Source organism: Zootoca vivipara, chromosome Z (assembly GCF_963506605.1).
Source record: "Zootoca vivipara chromosome Z, rZooViv1.1, whole genome shotgun sequence".
NCBI lineage: Eukaryota > Metazoa > Chordata > Lepidosauria > Squamata > Lacertidae > Zootoca > Zootoca vivipara.
This window is the reverse complement of record NC_083294.1, coordinates 11985044-12003397: the sequence shown is the minus strand read 5'-3', so window position 1 is coordinate 12003397 and position 18354 is coordinate 11985044. Positions and strand designations below refer to the sequence as shown.

Here is an 18354-nt window from a genome sequence, read left to right as displayed (position 1 = left end):
CAGAGGGCCATACAGACACCTAAAGGGTAGTATTTGGCCCCTGGGCCCAAGGTTCCACATTCCCTGCCCTGTCGTGGCACCTCAGTTACACAAGTTGGGACATTTGTATAAGAAAGGGGTCAGCCACCGATAGCCACTGGACCAAAATGTGCCTGTAATCCTCCCACTCCCAGTACAATAAAACACACACTGCTGTGTGTTTCAACAGGGGCAACTTTTCATCGCATGGGTGTGTACTGACAGGAAAAGCTCCCATAATAACATAGGGAGCTGCCTTATGCTGAGTCACTTTGATTCCTCAATCTCATTATTGTCTACACTGACTGACTTTCCAGGGTGTCAAACAATACACAACCAAACTGAACCATTTCCACAAATATCATCATAAGACCTAAAATAGATACAGTGTATTAAAAATTAATATAAATAACAGCAACAAAAAACCCTAAACAACACCCCAGCCCAAGAGTCAGTTATTCTGTAACTGGAGTCAGTCAGGGCCCCATCCTCTCAGTCCAAGTGGGAAAAGCCCTGTAAGGCAGGGAGCAGTTCTTCCAGGACTCACAGGCAAAACACACACACCTGCTCCCCGCAGCAAATATGAGCCACAATCCTGAGTGCTACCAGCAGACAGGCATTTAACCAAGTGATTCCCAGCAGTGATAGACAATGCTGGACCTGACCCATCTCCATCCATCATGAAGCAGGCAGCGCTATGCTACTTCAAACTGCAGGAAGGTCCTGACTTTCTCCATTCCGATCCCTGAATATAGGGAACCTGCCAGAACGTTTCTACCAGACTATTTTTAAAAGCATTCAGCTTTTGGTTTTTCAGTGGAAGAGCATCACATCGTAAGAGTTCCCAAATACGGTCTAAACTGGCGCAGCAATCTTTCCGGACTCCCCAAAATCTCCATGAGAACTGTTCCCTTGAGCACTTTGTTTACGGAGCTTTTGCTTTTAATACAAGATTGCAAATATGTCAGAAGAGGAAGAAAGATACAATCTTCCTAGTTTGTATTTACATGAAGAATATCCCCTCAATTCTGACTTAACCATCAAAGATTAATGTACACAGTCCATACATCCAAACTGGTGTCTAAATGAGATGGGCAGTTGTTAAGTTATGGATTCAAATGGGATAAAAGCTGGGTTTCTATCCTGTGGGTTCAAACCAAATTTCGTCAGATCCACTGGCACCACCTCATGCCCTACAAGGACTGGCGCTTCTGCTTCCTAGGGAGCCCCTGCCTTGGGTTGCATGCAGAGCTTGGGCTGTTAATTGAAGAACATAAGGCGAGCCCTGCAGGATCTGTCCAAGGCTGGCCAGAAGCCCCAGCAGGAAGCCCGAAAGCAGGACCCGAACGCAGCAACCCTCCCAGCGCTTGCGGTTTCCCCAGGAACGGGCAATCAGAGCCAGCGGGTGAAAAACAGGGACATGAGGACTAGTAACTTACCTGGGAGAAATCCCTATGGGGGGGGGGGAGAGACGAGGGTGTACTGTGGGGTTTACTTCTAAGTAAACATGCCCACTGCCCAGGGCTGCGCTTGTCACTCAAGAGGCGCTGGAAGGCTCGATGGGTAGGCAGAAGCTCAACAGGTGCGGCTTTGCCAAGCCTGTCATGCTAGGAGGTGTGGAGAAGGAGCCCCAATGACAGCCTTGGCTGCTCTCAGGCAACCATTGTAACACGGCGGGGGTGGGGTGGAGGAGAGAAATAGCAGCTCCCTTGGCCACACCCAGAAGTGCAGGAGGGAGGGGGAATGCTGAGGAGCAGCCACGCCTCCAGCCACGCCTTAAGCCACGCCCACCTCGGCAATGTCCCCTCTCGCGCCCTGTACTCACCGGCTCGTTCCCTCACCACCGCCGTCCGCCGAACTCTTTGTCGTTCTCCCCGCTCACTTCTCTTCCGTAAACGAATAAACAAACATCGAACCGCCTCAGGAAATATTCGCGGTCTGTTCCCGCCAGCCACAGAGGCTACACCCCAGAACGATCCTTTGTGCCTACGGACTTCGGTTTCTCGCCCACATCTAAAATGGAGACTGCAGCCTCGCTCATCCACAGTGAATGCCCATAGTGGACATGGCGGCAGGGCCCACATCTAAAATGGGGAATGCAGCCTCGCTCCTCCACAGTGAATGCCCATAGTGGACATGGCGGCAGGGCGTTTAGAGTCTCGCGAGGTTGTGGCTGGAAGAGCAACGGTGCTTGTTGGGCGGCGGGAGGGTTGGTGGGGAAGGATGTAGGCAACCCAAAGTAGAGATACTAAGGTGTAGAGAAGCACTACGTACTATGAATTCAAAGAGAACACGGCGGTTTTTCAGTAAAGGACCGGAAGTTTGGTCCGATCCTCTTGGCCAGGCCTAAGATGACTTCCTTTGACTCAACCTTCAAAGCCGCAGAGGACGGACGAGAGCACTCTCGCGAGATCTCAGATATTATATTCCGCGGAATCGCACGCAAGCGGTCCTTTGGCCACATCGATCTTGCGGTAGAGGCAGGGTTCGCTGTTCTCCTGAATCCGACGCCATCCTCCTTGGATCTTAGCTTGGCATCCAATTCACAGCCATGCCGCCCAAGTTCGACCCCAACGAGATCAAAGTCGGTAAGTCTGTCGGCTCGAAGCGTTTTGGAAGACCGCTTATTTGGGGTTGGGGCCCGATCAACTCGCCTGGGCTGGCCTATGGAGTGGTAACGTCTACATCTCGGTGGGGGCGGGGGACCGGCTGGCACGTGTGAATGATTGCCGCGTGTTCAGCTTGCTTTTTAGCCTTTATTTGCTATGTTTCTCCACAGAACCTCCCATAGCCCGTTTCAAGTTAATGGTATATTTTTAAAATTACATCGACCAGTGTTCCTTCATCTCATTCAAACGGCACCGGTACTTTAAATAGATATAACACGGTTTTTAGGTTTTCCTCCCCGTTGTATTTTTGTTTTATCTATTTTTGCATGCATTTGTATTGGTACCTGTACATGACCGTACCAACAGCGTACAAACCCTGTGTTTATTTTCTGTACTATGTTTATAGTTTCCTATCTTTGAAAGCAAGATGCCTTGCACCACATGCAAGGGTATTTATGTACTCAGACTGGCAAACCGCACTGTGACCTGATTATTTTAACTTGAAAACCAACGACTGAATATTCTCACTTTCTGCATTAAGTGCATCAACAACACTTACATGAAAATCAAAGAGTGCTATATCATTTGGGAGTGGTAGGATTCATAGACTTGATTAAAACGCTCTTTAAGTTATTCAGCTCTGGTGATACATTAAGAACATAATACTAGCCCTGCTGGATCAGGCCTATTTAGTCCAGCTCACAGGATTGCTTTCTGCTCATGTATTTGCTTCATTTTTAACCTTTCTACAAAGGCCCTGAAGCAGCATATTGATATGGTTCTTTTTACGTGCATACATTATTTTTATCTTCAGAACAACCCTGGGTATATATGCTGTGCTGGAAGACAAGAGAGTGTCAGACTGAAAGTCACCCTGATTTGTGGCTTAGCTGAAATTTGAACATGGTTCTTAGAATCATAGAATTATAGAGTTGGAAGGACACCGAGGGTCATCTAGGCCAACCCTCTGCAGTGCAGGAATCTCAGATAAAGGGAAGTGAGACCTTGCTTTAGGGTGAAGCTCTTACCATGTTCCAGCAGTTTATCCCCTGTATGATTTTTTTGTATTTTTTTGCCATGATACCATAGTGGCTTATAATTGTATTTAAAGTGCTGGTTCCCCCCCTTTCTTACAGTATTCTTAAGATGCACTGGGGGCGAAGTTGGTGCCACTTCAGCTCTGGCTCCAAAAATTGGGCCTCTGGGTTTGGTAAGTCAGTTCTTATTCAACCATAGGAATGCTAAGAGGTAGAGTGGGAGTAGAGAGCCACATGCCCAGGGGCCAGGTGCAGCAATCCAGACCTCTGTTCTGGTACAGCACAGAACCCAAAGCCTTGTGATGAAAACTTTGTCCAGTTCTGCTGCTGAATGCAAGTGGTGATAGTTCAAATTCTGAAGGCAAAGTAGCACTATTGGCCCATTTCCTGTGGAAGGCTCTTCCCATAGAGATTCAGCAGGGTACCTTTTTTAAAGTTTAAACACGTGCAGAAAACTTTTCAGTGCCAGTTGGCTTAGGCAGGCAACTAAGCCAGCTGCACATTTTCTGCAATGCTTATGCTGTAAATTGTTTGGATTGTTTAAATGAAATTGTGGTACACTGATAAGTAAAACGTTCTCCTTGCCCAGCAGTTTCTTAATTTCTGTTTTTATGCAACTTGATTTGGGGAGTGGAAATACTTGAAGTATACAAGTATACATACCTGCAGGCTTTTAAATTACAGTACCTACTTGCTGGTTTTGGTCACCCCTCTAGGATAGTAGGCAAGGAAGCTCTTCAGAATTTGTTTCTCCTGAAGAAGTGTGCATGCACATGAAAGCTCATACCAATGACAAACTTAGTTGGTCTCTAAGTTGCTGCTGGAAGGAATTTTTTTATTTTGTTTCTCAATGCGACGTATCACCACCTGCCTATGCAGATGAGGCTCAGAAAATACATTGTGGACTAGATAGATATTTTGTTTATATTGTAAACCACCCTATGATTGTTGGGCTAGCATAGAAATTTAATTAGTTAATAAATAATAACAAATTTTAAAGCTTGTTTGCAAGGCAAGCATTGTATGTCTGGAGTGCAGGTTTCCCACATGTCTTGCTTGGGTGGTGCATGGCTTGAGACTTGAGGCAGAATGTAGTTAGTGAAGCACCTAAATCTGTGGTTTGGCGGGGGGGGGGTTGGGGGACAGGACTAAAATATCCCATTGGTTTTTTCTTCTTTTTCTTTTAGTCTCCCAAAAAGGTGGGTGATGACATTGCCAAGGCTACCGGCGACTGGAAGGGCCTGAGGATCACAGTTAAGCTGACCATCCAGAACAGGCAAGCTCAGGTACAGACAACGCCACAAAGGACGTGTCTGTGGCCAAAAGCACTGGCATTTAAAATGCCCAGCTGTGCTGGTGCCGCAGAGCCATGATCCTGGCAAGGTTGACTCAGCCTTTCATCCTTCCGAGGTCGATAAAATGAGTGCCATGCAGCTTGCTGTGTGGGAGGTCTCTGGATCCAGACCTTAAAAACACGGTCCTGGTCATTAGGGGGTTGCAATGTATCCAGATGTTGAACTACAGTTCCCATCATTCCTAGCTAGCAGGACCAGTGATCAGGATTGATGGGAGTTGTAGTTCATGATATCAGGAATGTCAGCAGTTATTCTGCGTTAAAGTATATTAAAATAATTGATACCATGCCAATTAATTGTTTCCTTGTGCTACATGGAATTTTGTGATATCAAGCTGTGGAAAGCAGCTTGTCAAGATGATTTAGACAAGGGATGTGAAACCGGTTGACCGCGATCAACAGGTCAATCCCTGGTTGATAGCAGTCGATCATGGGCTCATTTTCTTCCGCAGGGGCAGAAAGGAGCATCTGACCCCACCCCCTTGCTCTGTTCTTTATTCATGCACGATTTCCATAAGGGGAGACGGGAGTTGCTACTTGTTTTGCTTTTTCTCCTGCTGCCCCGCCCCCCAAAAGCGGCAAAGTGTCAATTAAAGGATTTTAGATAAAATTGCTATAAGGTTGTTTTGTTTAACAGTAGCCTTGTGAGGTAGGCCAGCCGTGGTCGTCCCTTGCTATGCAGCTGTGTACCTTGAGTCAGCTCCAAAATGTGATAAACCATGGATCAGAGCTAAGTTCCTGGGGGACCCTGGGCTTTCCTGACAGCCACCCGCCACCATGCCTTTCGTGCAACAGTGACTGGCATGTTCCAGTGGTGAGCTAATAACAAACCCCAGCTTAGGAAGCAGAACTCTTCTATCTTACCCGTGGAGAGTCCTGTGCCGAAAAACTGGGGACACGAACCTCACAGAGGAGAGGATGGTTTTGTTTCATGATAAGTTAAATTAATGTTAAAAAGTTTTAGGAGTTTATATGTGAAATAATGCTTTGTCATCCAGCGTTTACTAGCACAAGTACTTCTGCCTTTGTAACAGAGTGTCTGCTCCTCATGGGCCCCTGAACAGATTGAGTAGGTGCACAGGAGGCAGAAAGCAAGGAGGGTGTTCTGTTGCACAAGCATAAGTCCTTATGTGAATGAAACAACTTTGTTAGATAACAGCCCTGAGAGTTGGGAGGAGCTGTGGTGGAGGATGGGATTTTTCTTTCCATGTCAGGTTTTCTGTAGTCAGTGTGTTGCTCCTCCTTCCCACCCCTGCCTCACACAAGTCTCAAATCTGGACTGTTTTGCTTTCTAGATTGAGGTGGTCCCATCAGCCTCTGCCTTGATCATCAAAGCTCTGAAGGAGCCTCCCCGTGACCGCAAAAAGCAGAAAAACAGTGAGTGTCTGGTGGTGGTGGTGTGCTTAGGTGGTGAATTGCAGCTGGGCAGTTATGAAAATGGAAGTAGAACCATGGTTTGTTTTTCAAATATTTAGGATAAAATGATTAAAAACTTAATTCCCAGAATCAGGAGGCCCTTTCAAGGAACTGTACTAGTGTCCTCAATCATGCTCATAAAAATCTGGTTTGTATGAGGGTAGATGGGAAATTTGGAAAGCAACAACGCCAAAACAGCTTAAATATATATAATATGGATCAGTGTGATGCTGTAGTTCTGTATGCAACAGCCACCCGCCACTGTACCTGCCTAATTTCATCTGTGGCTTGTACATTCCAGTGGTGAGCTAAGAGGAAACCCCCATTCAAGGAAACAGGGTTATTTCTCTTCATGGGTAACTCTGTGCCGAAGAATGGGAACAGAGCCAGAACAACACTGCCACAGGCCCTTTTTATTTTTTTAAGAAGACTGGCTGATGAGGTGCTCTGTGTGTTGCCTTTGGTGGTCTGCTCCCAAAGCCTGACTAATGTGAGTTCTCTCTTTGTTTACAGTTAAGCACAGCGGCAATGTCAGCTTTGAGGAGATCGTGAACATCGCCCGGCAGATGCGGCACCGATCCTTGGCCCGGGAACTCTCAGGTAAAAACAGGGAAGGTGAGGGCGAAGCGTCTGGATGTATGATCAGCTCATGGGTTCCATGTGACAAATGCTGAAGCAAATGTAGCTGCCTTTTATTTAGTTGGCTCCCAGGCCCCCTTGTACCTCACTATTACAGCCCCCCCCCCAAAGTTTTGCTTTATTTCTTTGAATGTCCTGTGAGACTCAAGTTATTGCCATCATTTCCAGCCAGCATGCCCCTTGGCATCAGGGATTCTGGGAGTTGTAGTCCAACAGCAATGTCTACCCATATTGGCTACCCATGCCTTCCGTAAAGTTGTAGCTGGCGTGATGCAATTCAGGGGGCTCTAATCTGGATGAAGCTATGCTTGGCTGACCCATCTAGCAAAAAGGTCATGAGCACAGCAGCCATCATGACATAATGTACTTTTCTGCCCCCTCTGCAGGAACCATTAAGGAGATCCTGGGAACAGCCCAGTCTGTTGGCTGCAATATCGATGGGCGACACCCTCACGACGTCATTGATGATATCAATAGTGGTGCAGTTGAATGTCCTCCAGTAAGTGCCTGCCTTCCCATGAAACAGACTGCATATGTATTTTTCACATTACCTTGGTACCAAATTAAACCATCTTTTTCTAATTACAAACTTAATTTCTTCCCAACAGAGCTAAGACTGCTACCTGAATGGACATAATGCAACTTAAGCAAAAGTTCTGTATGCTGAATATTGGTAATAAATGCAGTTTCACACTTGTGGTGATAATAGCTCTCTTTCTGATGCGTACTTCTATCAAGAATATTTCTCATGTTAGAGATTCTGCGGCTGTTTTTTTATGATTCTGTGTACACTGCGGCAGCCTTTGGCTATGTGCAATAACTGACTGACTACTCCGCACTATAAAAAAAATGCACACCAGACATGTAAGCCTGTAAAAAAATAGTTACACCCACATGATTTCCTACTTTTTGGACAGTCACATTTCTCCACGGCGAAGCACTGTGGTTAGAAGGTCTTAAGACAGGAGTGGGGAAAAGAGACGCCGCCCACAACATCACTGGTGGCACCAATAGTCTCACTGTTGAACTTCAACTTAAGTTGTGGAGCCTTCCTAGTTATAAAACTGCAGCTTAAGTTAAATGGTATATATTTTTACAGAGTCCCATCACCCCACTATTTTTTAAGGAGTTGCATGAAAAAGAGTGAAATAGTGTTGGTCATCCAACTGCACAAATAAGATTCCTCTGCTTTGTTATTAAGTTGTTATACCCATGTAGCTTCTTTTTTTACTTAGGTACTGTACATTATTCCCCCTCCCATTAATTTGGGTTAGGTGGATACCCAGATGGCTAAGATAACAGGATTTGTGCTTTTAACAAGTCTCGGCCTGTATTGAAAGTTGCAAGAGCTGCCTGGAATGTTAAACACTGGGCAAAAATGGGGCATGCAGCGTCAGGGCAATCAGGTAGAGGGGGTGTCACAGCGTTGAAAATGGCCCTGTCTCGTGCTTCTTGGGTCGCCTCACGCCTTGGATGAAGAAGCTGGGGGAGCAAGGTAGGCGAGCCATGTGCCCTCTCTCCACATTGTAAGTGCCGGGACCAGGGGTGGTGTCTGCAATCAAGGAAGAAAGTGGCAGAAGGTAACTAACTGGATGGCAGTGACCAGAACTGCACATGTAAATGTTTTGGGGCTCAGGCTCAACAAGCAGTCATGGCAACAGCTCCAAGTGAAGCTTTTAACCAGCAGTCAATATAAAAAATGTAACCGCCTTGCAAAGGTTAGTCTGATTTCACCTAGCCTGTCTATTTACTAAACGTCTTAGAACGGGTGGGTAAACTACTGCTGGTGCTTTTGGATTGCAACTTCCATTATCTCTGCTCATTGGTCATGCTGCCTGAGGCTGGTGGGAGTTGGGATTCAGAAGAAAAGTTTCTGGAGGCCCTTGAGTTTTCCCCAGCCTGTTCTAAACCACACTTAGTATTAGCTAGTCAGTGAGAATTACCACTGCACCTGAACAGTAAAAATGCAGCAGCAAAAATACAAAAGAACATTACAACACAATCTAAAAGTTTGCAGAAGTCATAAGAGCAGCACTACTGGATCAGGCCAAAAAGCCCTGTCTGGTCCAGCATCCTGTTCTCATAGTGGCTGATCAGATCCTCTGGGAACATGCAAGCAGGATCTGAGAGCAGTGGCACTGGTTCTTAGCAACTGGCATTCAGAGACATATTGCCTCTGACAGTGGAGGGAGAACATAGCCTTATCCCCCATGTATTTGTCTAATTTTTTAAAAAAATGCTGGCTGGGTTAAAGCCTGGGCCAAAATATATTTGGCTGTGAACCAATTGCTGGATGATTATACACTTGTAGTGGCGCGATGGTCAGGGTTACTGCTAACCCTTACTAATATTCCACCTGCCCCTTTATGTACAGTCATACCGTGGAAGTCAAACAGAATTCCTTCTGGAAGTCTGTTCAACTTCCAAAACATTCAAAAACCAAAGCTCAGCTTCTGATTGGCTGCAGGAAGCTTCTGCAGGCAATTGGAAGCCGTGGAAACCCTCTTGAATATTTGGCTTCTGAAAGAACATTCAAAAACTGAAGTCACTTCCAGGTTTTAATCGTTCGGGAGCCAAAATGTTTGAGAGCCACCAAGTAGGCTGTTTGACTTCCAAGGTACGAGTGTAAATAGTTAAAAGAGTGGTGAGAGGGAACCTGTTACCATTCCTCACCTTTCCTGGTCCACCTGTGCATGGTTTTTTGGGGAGGGTTGATGATTATAGAGGGTGATCTAAACATCACACGATTGTAGGCCCTTTCTGTGTTGTACCTATTGGGTGCTGGATCCATCATATTATCTAGGGAAGAGAAAATTGGCGTCAGAGATAAGCCGGTCCAATCTGTGGTGCCAGATACTAATGGGGAGGGAGGGGAGAAGTTGGCATTGCCAGGCACTGACTTTGAGAACTGCAACCCTGACAGGCACTCCTGGATATGCTTAGCATACCGGTAGCTCTACTTGCTGTTCCTGCCAGGAGCAACTGATTGGAAGGCAACTTATTCTCCTCTTGCCCACCCCCTTGTAGTGTTGAGTGGACCCAAGTGAAGAGGTCAAGTTAAATGGGCAGTGTAGATACCCTATGTATTTATGAAACAAAACACACAGGCAACTTCCCCGTTGCACACATTCAACGAAAGCTTGACCATACACAGTGCATCCCTGCAGCTTGGACATGGCTGGAAAAGGGTAGGGGCATAATGGGTGGAGCAGGTTTACGTGTGGTGTGCCTACATGCATGGTCAGGAATGCTGCCCCCACACAAAACAGTATTGTCTGAACATAGGAAAACTGCTAAATAGCTTACAAAAGCAGTTTTCAACGTTTAAACCATGTAATTTAAAATACTTAAAATTAACAGTAAGAGATTAGATCAGGCATCCCCAAACTTCGGCCCTCCAGATGTTTTGGACTACAATTCCCATCTTCCCCGACCACTGGTCCGGTTAGCTAGGGATCATGGGAGTTGTAGGCCAAAACATCTGGAGGGCCGCAGTTTGGGGATGCCTGGATTAGATCTTGTCGGCATCTATGTCTCTGGAGAGGCTGGCCTAAACCAGTGTTTCTCAACCAGTGTGCCTCCAGATGTTTTGGGACTACAACTCCCATCATTCCTGACCACTGGTCTTGCTAGCTAGGGATGATGGGAGTTGTAGTCCCAAAACATCTGGAGGCACACTGGTTGAGAAACACTGGCCTAAACAATGTTTTCAGCAGGTGGTGATACTGTTAAGTATGGCATAGGTGCCTGCCTGGTGTCAATAGGCAAGGAGTTCCAAAATGGGTCCTATAACAAAAGAATTATTTTCTTGGCAAGTGCAGAATAAATGGGTGGCAACTTGGCAACTGTAACAGTGTCAGATCTGCAAATTGAAGCGGTCGAATGGGTTTATATAGACAAGGCAATGTGCAAGTAACTGGTCCCAAATAACTGCCTCATAACAAATCTTTGAGCAGAGGTGTTAGCTACTGGCAATGTCTCACTAAAAAGGGAGGAACCCTATCAAAGACAGATTTCTGGTAAAAATCTGGAGTTTGCACTCAGCAAGTGCTCAGCTTCCTGGCTGGCAATAAAGGGCGAGAATAGAGTCCTGGGGCACACCTTGACTCAGATAAGGCTAATAGCTGGTAGAGCATGAGACTCATAATCTCAGGGTCATGGGTTTGTGACCCATATTTGTCAAAAAAATAAATTGCATTGCAAGGTTTGGGCTAGATCAGGCTTCCCCAAACTAAGGCCCGGGGGCTGGATGCGGCCCGCAAGGCTTTTTTATGTGGCCCCCGCCACCCACTGCTGCCGCATGCTCCTAACAGCGTGGCTGCCCACTTCCGGGTCGCTGGAGCGTCGGAAATAGCTTGTGTGCATGCACAAGCGTCATTTCCGGCGCACTTCTGGGTCAGAGGAGGCCCATGTGCATGCGCACAAGCTATTTCCGACGCTCCAGCGACCCGGAAGTGCGCTGGAAATCGTGTGTGCACACGCGTATGGGTGCACGCTCCCACGTACTCCGGCCCACAGCGCAATTGGCGCTGGCAGCACCGGCCCTCAGCAACGTAAGTTTGGGGACCCCTGGGCTACATCACCCCCTGGATCTCTTCCAACACTAAAATTCTATGAAATAAATACCTCTTGATAACTTAACCCATTATGTTCTTACTTTTGCTGACAAAAATGAACTCTCCCTTCTGTCCCATGGTGAAATGGGGGCTGTTTGGCAGGTTGGCTGGCTTGACATCCAGGGGCTGGGCGTAGTGGAAAGGAGAGGGCCACTGCAAATAACAGAGCGACAGCTGAGCTGCATGATCCTTCCTGGGGAAGGGGACCCACATGGTGGAGGAGCATAAAGGCTATATGACCAGTGAGACCCAACAGAGCTACATTTTCCATAATGCTTTGACCATCAATCCTCCTTCCAAGGAAACTGTGGGAGTGGTAACTCTGTGATGGAGTAGGGGGGCTCCTAACAACTCTCAGCATCCTTAATGAACTACAGTTCCCAGGATTCCTTTGGGGAAGCCATGATATTCTAGTGCTTTAAATGTATGGTGTTAATAGGACTCCAAATCTCTGGTTCTCTAAAGCAGCCTTGCCCAACTTTGGTCCACAGATGCTCCCATTATCCTGAGGGATTGGCCTGGTGTCTTGAAATGATTAAAATAATTCTATGGACAAATTCAAGGAGGATAAGGTTATCAATTGCTACTAACCATGATGGCTCTGCCCTGCCTTCCACAACTGGAGGCAGTCATGTAACTGAGTTGACACCCCGAGCCAAGGTGATATGTAACTTTACAATCTTTACAAAACATCTGAAATCAGCCCTGTACAGGGAAGATGTTTAATGTTACATTCTGTTTTTATATATGTTGGAAACTGCCCAGAATGGCTGGGGCAACCCAGTCAGATCCATGGGGTATTACTATTATATTATTAATTAAAGGTGAAGGGACCCCTGACCATTATGTTCAGTCGTGACCGACTCTGGGGTTGCGCACTCATCTTGCGTTATTGGCCAAGGGAGCCGGCGTACAGCTTCCAGGTCATGTGGAAACGCCGTTTTCCTTCCCGCTGTAGCTATCCAGCTGCTGGAAATTGCAGTAAGAGAGTGCACTCTTGTGCTCAGACCCTACTTGTATGAGGTGCTTCAAATGCATAGTGTGGATGGGGCCTTTAATTTCTGGCTGCTTCCAACTACAACAAGGCCACCACTAGCATTTATATAGTATACAGGTTGCTACCTGATCTTTGCAACATGGAGACTGACCCCAGGACTTGCATCTCTTGATTCTTTATATTTACATTTTATAGATATTTATGGATCTGATGCACTTTCTGAAAGGGAGGACTGTAAATATTCCAATGAATTAATGAATGAAGCATGTGCTCTGTCACTGAACTGTATGAATTGGAGGGGGCATAACACCAATGGACACCCCCATGAGTGACACTTACATTGGTCTCGTTGCTAAAATCCACTTTCTTAAAGAACGGGTTATTGCTCAAAAACCAAGACTTCTGCCAAGAACGCCGCCCTCCGCCCTCTGGAGAAACAGAACAGGCAAGGTTGAGGCAGCATCAGTGTTGTTACGAAGCCTTGAACTTTGAACCAGGCCCCAAACTGTCATCCCAAGAGACATGGGACCCAGCCTACATAGAGCTGGCCCAATAAACTTTGGCAGCTGAGGCAAACCACAAAATGGCATCCCCTCCCCAACCTGGGATGAAGAGCTGAGTGAAGACTTACATCTGGAACATGTATGATCTCGTTGAGATTCGTGCATTGCAAGGGGTTGGACTAGATGACCCCAGGGGGACCCTTGCAAATTTATAACTCTACAATTCTAAAGATCTACAGCAGGAAGGGGGGGGGGAGAAGAGCAGTGCCATTTTTTCTCCAAGAGGCTGCTGTAGAGGCAGCTTTGAGGGTGGGGCTGCTGAGGAGACAGCAGATCGGGCCTCTAAGAAGCATGCCACAGTTAGTGACAGCAGTGGCAACAGAAGTGGGGTTGGACGATGCATTCCTTGGTGGCCACATGTGCTGCCCTTGTGGATCCTGCTGCCTGAAGCGATTGCCTCATCTTCCCTCATGGGTGGGCTGACCCTGAATCTACTCATGTAACAGGGTGAGGTGACAGAAAGCAGGGCTGAACAGACTCTCCATATGCTGGTAGAATAAGCTATTCATTATTATTTTTTGTTACAGTAAGTCTATATCACATCCTTTGCCATTGTGGCCCCCAGAAGGTTGCCTTCTAGAAAATGTGGCCCTCAGGTCCCCCACTTCTTGGAGGAAAGTGTAACTTGTGAATATATCCAGAAAGTAGACCTTGCCTGTTGTAATCACACATGTTCTGCACACACAAGGGTCAGGTTTGTTGGGGGTTTTTTTGCACACACAAGGGCAGTGCTTTTTTTCCTGGGGGGATGCAGGGATACACATACCCCTAAGCATTTTGTGAATCTAAGTTTGGCCTCATTGGGGGGGGCAGTATTTCAACATGAGTAGGAAAATGAGAGTACCCCTAAACATTTTTATTTTTCATTTTAGAAAAAAAAGCACTTGTATTAGGTAGAAGGAATAACAATGCTGCTCCTTTGTGAAAAGATAGTGCCTTTCCCCCCTTTTAGATCTCAAGGCAGGGTGGGAAATGTAGGCACTAGGGTGATGACTTTTTCATTTTTTTCCCTCAAAAATTATTTCCTGTAGCACAAATGGATGAACTTTTGCCTATTAATGACTAAAATGAGATATATTCCATTGAAATATTTAAGAAGGTTACGCACAAACCGTTTATATTTTTTTTGTCGTTTTACCATTTCATAAAATTGTATTAACAATTCTATATATATTTCGTATCAAATTTGGACACAACACCACATTCCACAATGGCCAGTGATCTTAGCAACATAGGGTATACAAATGTCACACCTGCGCAAGGTAAAAGCCCCTTTTGGGGACCTCAAAACTCAGCCAGCAGACCCTGCCGGGCATGCTGGGAACAGAACCTACAGGAGAGGTAGCAATCGTCCTCTAGCGGTGTCTATACTGTTACTGCAGCTAAAAAAAAGCTTTCTTGTGTCTTTGATGACCCTATATAATGTTGTATATATGTGACTCTAAAGCTTGGGTTCAATTTTATATCTGCTTACAGTGACTTCAAAAATGGTCCAAAAACTGATAAATAAAATTTTTAAAATCATTTTGTGCGTGAGGTTTTTTTTAATTATCAGATCTCTTTGAAAGTAAGATTTTATCTAATCTTTAATGAAAGATCATCAAATTATGATACAGGGAAATGAGGTTGTAAAAAAAGTCATCACCCTAGTAGGCACAACAATATGATAGTTTCTATTGCCTTTGCCCAGAGCGAGAAAATACCTCCTTTCTCAAAGACTCAGCCTGCAAGCATGCTAGCCCTAGGATTTTCCCTACTCTCTGCATTGGAGACATTGCATCTAATAAGCCCTTTTTTATTAGGAAGTTCTGCAAATTCATGCAACACTATAAATGAATAGCCTCCTCATCTGTAACAACACACCAAGCGATATTGGTAGATAAAAACAAAGAAGTTGTTTGTAGAGTTTCTAATCCTAAACTAACTAGCCAAGAGGAAACAAAGGCTTGTGCTTTTCTTCTCAGAGGATAGATCCAAGATGGCCTCTCAAAAATGTTGAAAACCTCTGGTCTAGCAGCCCAAACACAAACCATATTGATTCATGCATAGCTGGAAACTGAAAGCATGCTCTATTAATCCCTTCCCTCCACTCGCACCTTTAGAAGGTGACTTCCACCCAAAGGTGTAGGATGGAGCACTGGTTTGCCGGAAGTTCACATTGCAGGCTGAGTAAGCTGCTGGCCCAGGGCTGTCCGTGTTCACTGCCATCGATAAGCGGCCTTCTGGGGTCGTGCGACTGCCTGGAGCAAAGAGAAGATCATTCCAGCTGATGCAGGTTGTGATCTGAATGCTCTGCAAGGAGGCTTCCTGGCTGCCCCTGCCCCAAAAGCCTGTCCTCCTGCCCATACGCTTTTAACACAAGAATGCAAAATCTGTGGTCCTGCATATATTATTGGATTACAACTTCTGTAAATCCATGAGCCTTGGCCACGTTTACTTGGACTATTGGGAGTGGGAGAACAACCACATCTGGAGGGCCACAGTTTCCCCAGCCCTGAACTACGACGCATGTGTTACGTATTTGTACTCCATAAGGCCAGCTTCTGAGGCTCTGCTTGCTTTCCTTACCATCAAGGTCTCTCAGCTCTATAAACAGGGCCTTTTTAGTGGTGACCCTGTATTTTTGATCCTAATAGAAATATGTGACGCTTTACTGGCTACTCATGCCATGCAAGAAATATAGTACTTGCTTCTGTCTGTCCTGCTGCAGGGCTCTGCAGATTTGTCTACCCCTCAAGGCAATAGGTATTGTAAGTGTCTAAAATAAGGAAGACAGAGAGGCCCTGAATTTGAGAGTGTGGCGCAATCAGAGGCAGAGCAAGGTGGGTGTGGCCCCCTGGGTGCCATCCCTGGTGGGGGTTGACATCGCCACACCGCCTCCCCAATGCTGGCCGTGGGCGGCACCCTCCCAGGACGTTCGAGGCGGTCGACGCAACCCTTGGGACATGTCCCCCCCCCCCCGGGATGCGATCCACACACACACACCGGGTGCACGCCACTCCGGGTACTGGAGCTGCTAGTTCTGTCTCTGGGCACAATGGCTAGACTTGCAATGAGTAGACTTGCATTCAGAAATCTTCTCAGACATGAAATGCAATGGTTGATCTTTGGTCAGTTACTGTCTATCAGTCTAATCTACCTTGCAAGGTTGATGTTCTACCTTACAAAATTACATTGAGACTACACTATTGGTTTCTCTATTGGGCACCCACAAACCAATGGGGAGAAAGCCTTGGATTGCTCTTTTCTCTCTCTCAGACCTCCTTCCTACTTACTGCTTTGCTTTCCGAACTTAATTGCTGGGAAGAACACTGCTGAGCTAGGTTCCCTGCTCAGGCGACCCCTGAGAACAAAACACAAACAACAAATGAGAAAAGGCTGTCCCAGCAGCTGGAAATGGAAGAAAAAAGTAAATGCCACTACTGCTGCCAGTGGGTGAAATCGGGCATTTCCTGGATCCCACCATTTTTTTTTAGTTAAACTGAAATTTATTCCCTATACTCCTGACACTCCTTATGTAAGCACATAAGACAAGCCCAGATGGATCAGACCAAAGGCCCATCTAATCCATCACTTTGTTCTCACAGAGGCCGACCAGATGCTTGTGGGAAGCACTCCGGGCTATTGACATTTTAAAAAAAGAATTGCAGCACAGTAAAAATAAATTGAAATAGAAAGAATGCATCAATATTATTTGCACTCAGGTTCTGCTTGTAGGATTCCCCTAGGCATCCGTTTGGCCACTGTGCTGCAGGATGGGGCAGAGGTAAAAGAGGCTAGTTTCTGCACAAACACCCCTCTCTATCCTCCATCCAGGCAGGCAAGAGGCATGATCAGAGTTCAAGGACACATTCCACCCAGGCAAAATCACTGCAGGTGGGTGTGATGCAGGGCTATTGAGGCCAGGTATGGGGAGGGTATTTGTGGCATGTGGGGATTCCTGGGGTTGGTTCTGGCCCAGCCAGACTCATCTATCCCATTTTAACTTAATGGGGTTAGGTGAGAATCTGGCCTTGCGGGGCATGCAGGCATATGCCTGAGGCCTTCTCTGCCTGCGTTACCGATACAAGTAGTGGTGCCTATTAAAAACCAACTGAGATTTGGGTTTCCTTTTCTGGCTGGTGTCCAGGTACATCTGGGCCAAGAACTTGACATGTTTCTGCTGGAACTCCATTTTCTACAGCCGGACAATGTTGACTGGCCCCATGTTCCCCCTCTGGCGGAATGGTTGCTGCACGTTGTGTGACATCGGTGGGTTCTCTCATTCCATGGCTCCATGCGTTCTGTGCTGTTTGATGGTGGCGTCTGTTTTCCCCAAGGTTGGGGAATAGATAGACAGGGCGGTCCAGCTAGGTGCAGACCTATGATCAACAGAGGTTGGTTCTTTGGGGCTAATATGGGGGGGGGGGCTCTACTAACCATAGTTCTCCCCCGGCCACCTGCCTGCCTTTTTGCTTAAAATCAGCCTAGGAGGTAACACTGGCTGGCTGGCTGGCTGGCTGCTTCCTCCTCAGGTAACTCAGTGTTGCCATTGTAGGAAGGAGGACGGGGCAAAACTATAATTTAGGCCACATTCACATCATACACTGTGATACCATACAGTGGTACCTCGGTTTATGAACACAATTGGTTCCGGAAGTCTGTTCATAAACTGAAGCGTTCATAAACTGAAGTGAACTTTCCCATTGAAAGTAATGGAAAGTGGATTAATCTGTTCCAGACGGTCCGCGGAGTACTTAAACTGAAGCGTTCATAAACTGAAGCGAACTTTCCCATTTAAAGCAATGGAAAGTGGATTAATCCGTTCCAGACGGGTCCGCGGAGTAACTCAACCTGAAGCATACTTAACCTGAAGCATGGGTGTAATTGGTTCCGGAAGTCTGTTCATAAACTGAAGCGAACTTTCCCATTGAAAGTAATGGAAAGTGAATGAATCCGTTCCAGATGGGTCCGCGATGTTCGTAAACCGAAAATTTGTAAACCGAGGTGTTCATAAACTGAGGTTCCACTGTATTAAATGTTTCCCTCAAGGAATTCAGGGGACTATAGTTTCATAAGGATGCTGAGAGTTTATTGATAAAGACCCCATCTGAGATCCATTCTGA

At 46.3% G+C, this 18354-nt stretch overlaps 3 protein-coding genes and 2 non-coding genes across 7 annotated transcripts in view; 3 read left to right on the top strand and 2 right to left on the bottom strand.

The window, feature by feature from the left end:
• LRSAM1 (leucine rich repeat and sterile alpha motif containing 1) overlaps positions 1-2046 on the bottom strand; it is a 32825-nt gene extending 30779 nt beyond the window's left edge. Inside the window, exon 1 of one of the 2 annotated variants that reach the window (XM_060270660.1) lies at positions 1844-2046. The gene's annotated coding sequence lies outside the window, so the exon portion shown is untranslated. Of the gene's footprint in view, positions 1-1457; positions 1696-1843 lie in introns of those variants that run through there. The other variant, XM_035112671.2, reaches the window with a different exon arrangement.
• A 308-nt stretch (positions 2047-2354) lies between these two features.
• Positions 2355-7781, top strand: LOC118084173 (large ribosomal subunit protein uL11). Of its 2 annotated transcripts, XM_035113538.2 has the most exons (7): positions 2448-2606; positions 3764-3837; positions 4852-4950; positions 6314-6395; positions 6948-7034; positions 7460-7572; positions 7682-7781. In XM_035113538.2, exons 1-7 carry the CDS (start codon positions 2570-2572, stop codon positions 7685-7687), a joined length of 498 nt encoding a protein of 165 aa, XP_034969429.1. In that variant the 5' UTR covers positions 2448-2569; the 3' UTR covers positions 7688-7781. The 2 variants fall into 2 exon arrangements, with proteins under 2 accessions (XP_060126214.1, XP_034969429.1); XM_060270231.1 differs by lacking the exon at positions 3764-3837 and having other exon boundaries at positions 2355-2606.
• LOC118084595 (small nucleolar RNA SNORD38) lies at positions 3959-4027 on the top strand. The gene has a single exon (XR_004692517.2). It is a non-coding gene; the product is annotated as a small nucleolar RNA SNORD38 (small nucleolar RNA).
• On the top strand, positions 6689-6820 carry LOC118084597 (small nucleolar RNA SNORA65). The gene has a single exon (XR_004692519.2). It is a non-coding gene; the product is annotated as a small nucleolar RNA SNORA65 (small nucleolar RNA).
• Positions 7782-8491: 710 nt separating the features above from the next.
• On the bottom strand, positions 8492-17423 carry STPG3 (sperm-tail PG-rich repeat containing 3). Its single transcript, XM_035113537.2, has 7 exons — positions 17311-17423; positions 16521-16592; positions 15346-15485; positions 13026-13114; positions 11731-11842; positions 9747-9872; positions 8492-8625 (listed from the first exon to the last, which is right to left on the bottom strand). The coding sequence occupies exons 1-7, from the start codon at positions 17421-17423 to the stop codon at positions 8492-8494; spliced, it is 786 nt and encodes a 261-aa protein (XP_034969428.2).
• Positions 17424-18354: the final 931 nt, after the last annotated feature.

Excerpts from the sequence above, each read along its gene's own strand:
- LOC118084173 (XM_060270231.1), top strand. The coding sequence starts at position 2,370 with ATGACTTCCTTTGACTCAACCTTCAAAGCCGCAGAGGACGGACGAGAG. Across the intron at positions 6,396-6,947 it reads CCGCAAAAAGCAGAAAAACA|TTAAGCACAGCGGCAATGTC; the intron begins GTGAGTGTCTGG and ends CTTTGTTTACAG. Across the intron at positions 7,035-7,459 it reads CTTGGCCCGGGAACTCTCAG|GAACCATTAAGGAGATCCTG; the intron begins GTAAAAACAGGG and ends CCCCCTCTGCAG.
- STPG3 (XM_035113537.2), bottom strand. The coding sequence starts at position 17,423 with ATGGAGTTCCAGCAGAAACATGTCAAGTTCTTGGCCCAGATGTACCTG. Across the intron at positions 13,115-15,345 it reads GTGGAAGTCACCTTCTAAAG|AGGGCGGAGGGCGGCGTTCT; the intron begins GTGCGAGTGGAG and ends CTGTTTCTCCAG. Across the intron at positions 11,843-13,025 it reads ATTTTAGCAACGAGACCAAT|TGGCCCTCTCCTTTCCACTA; the intron begins GTAAGTGTCACT and ends TGTTATTTGCAG.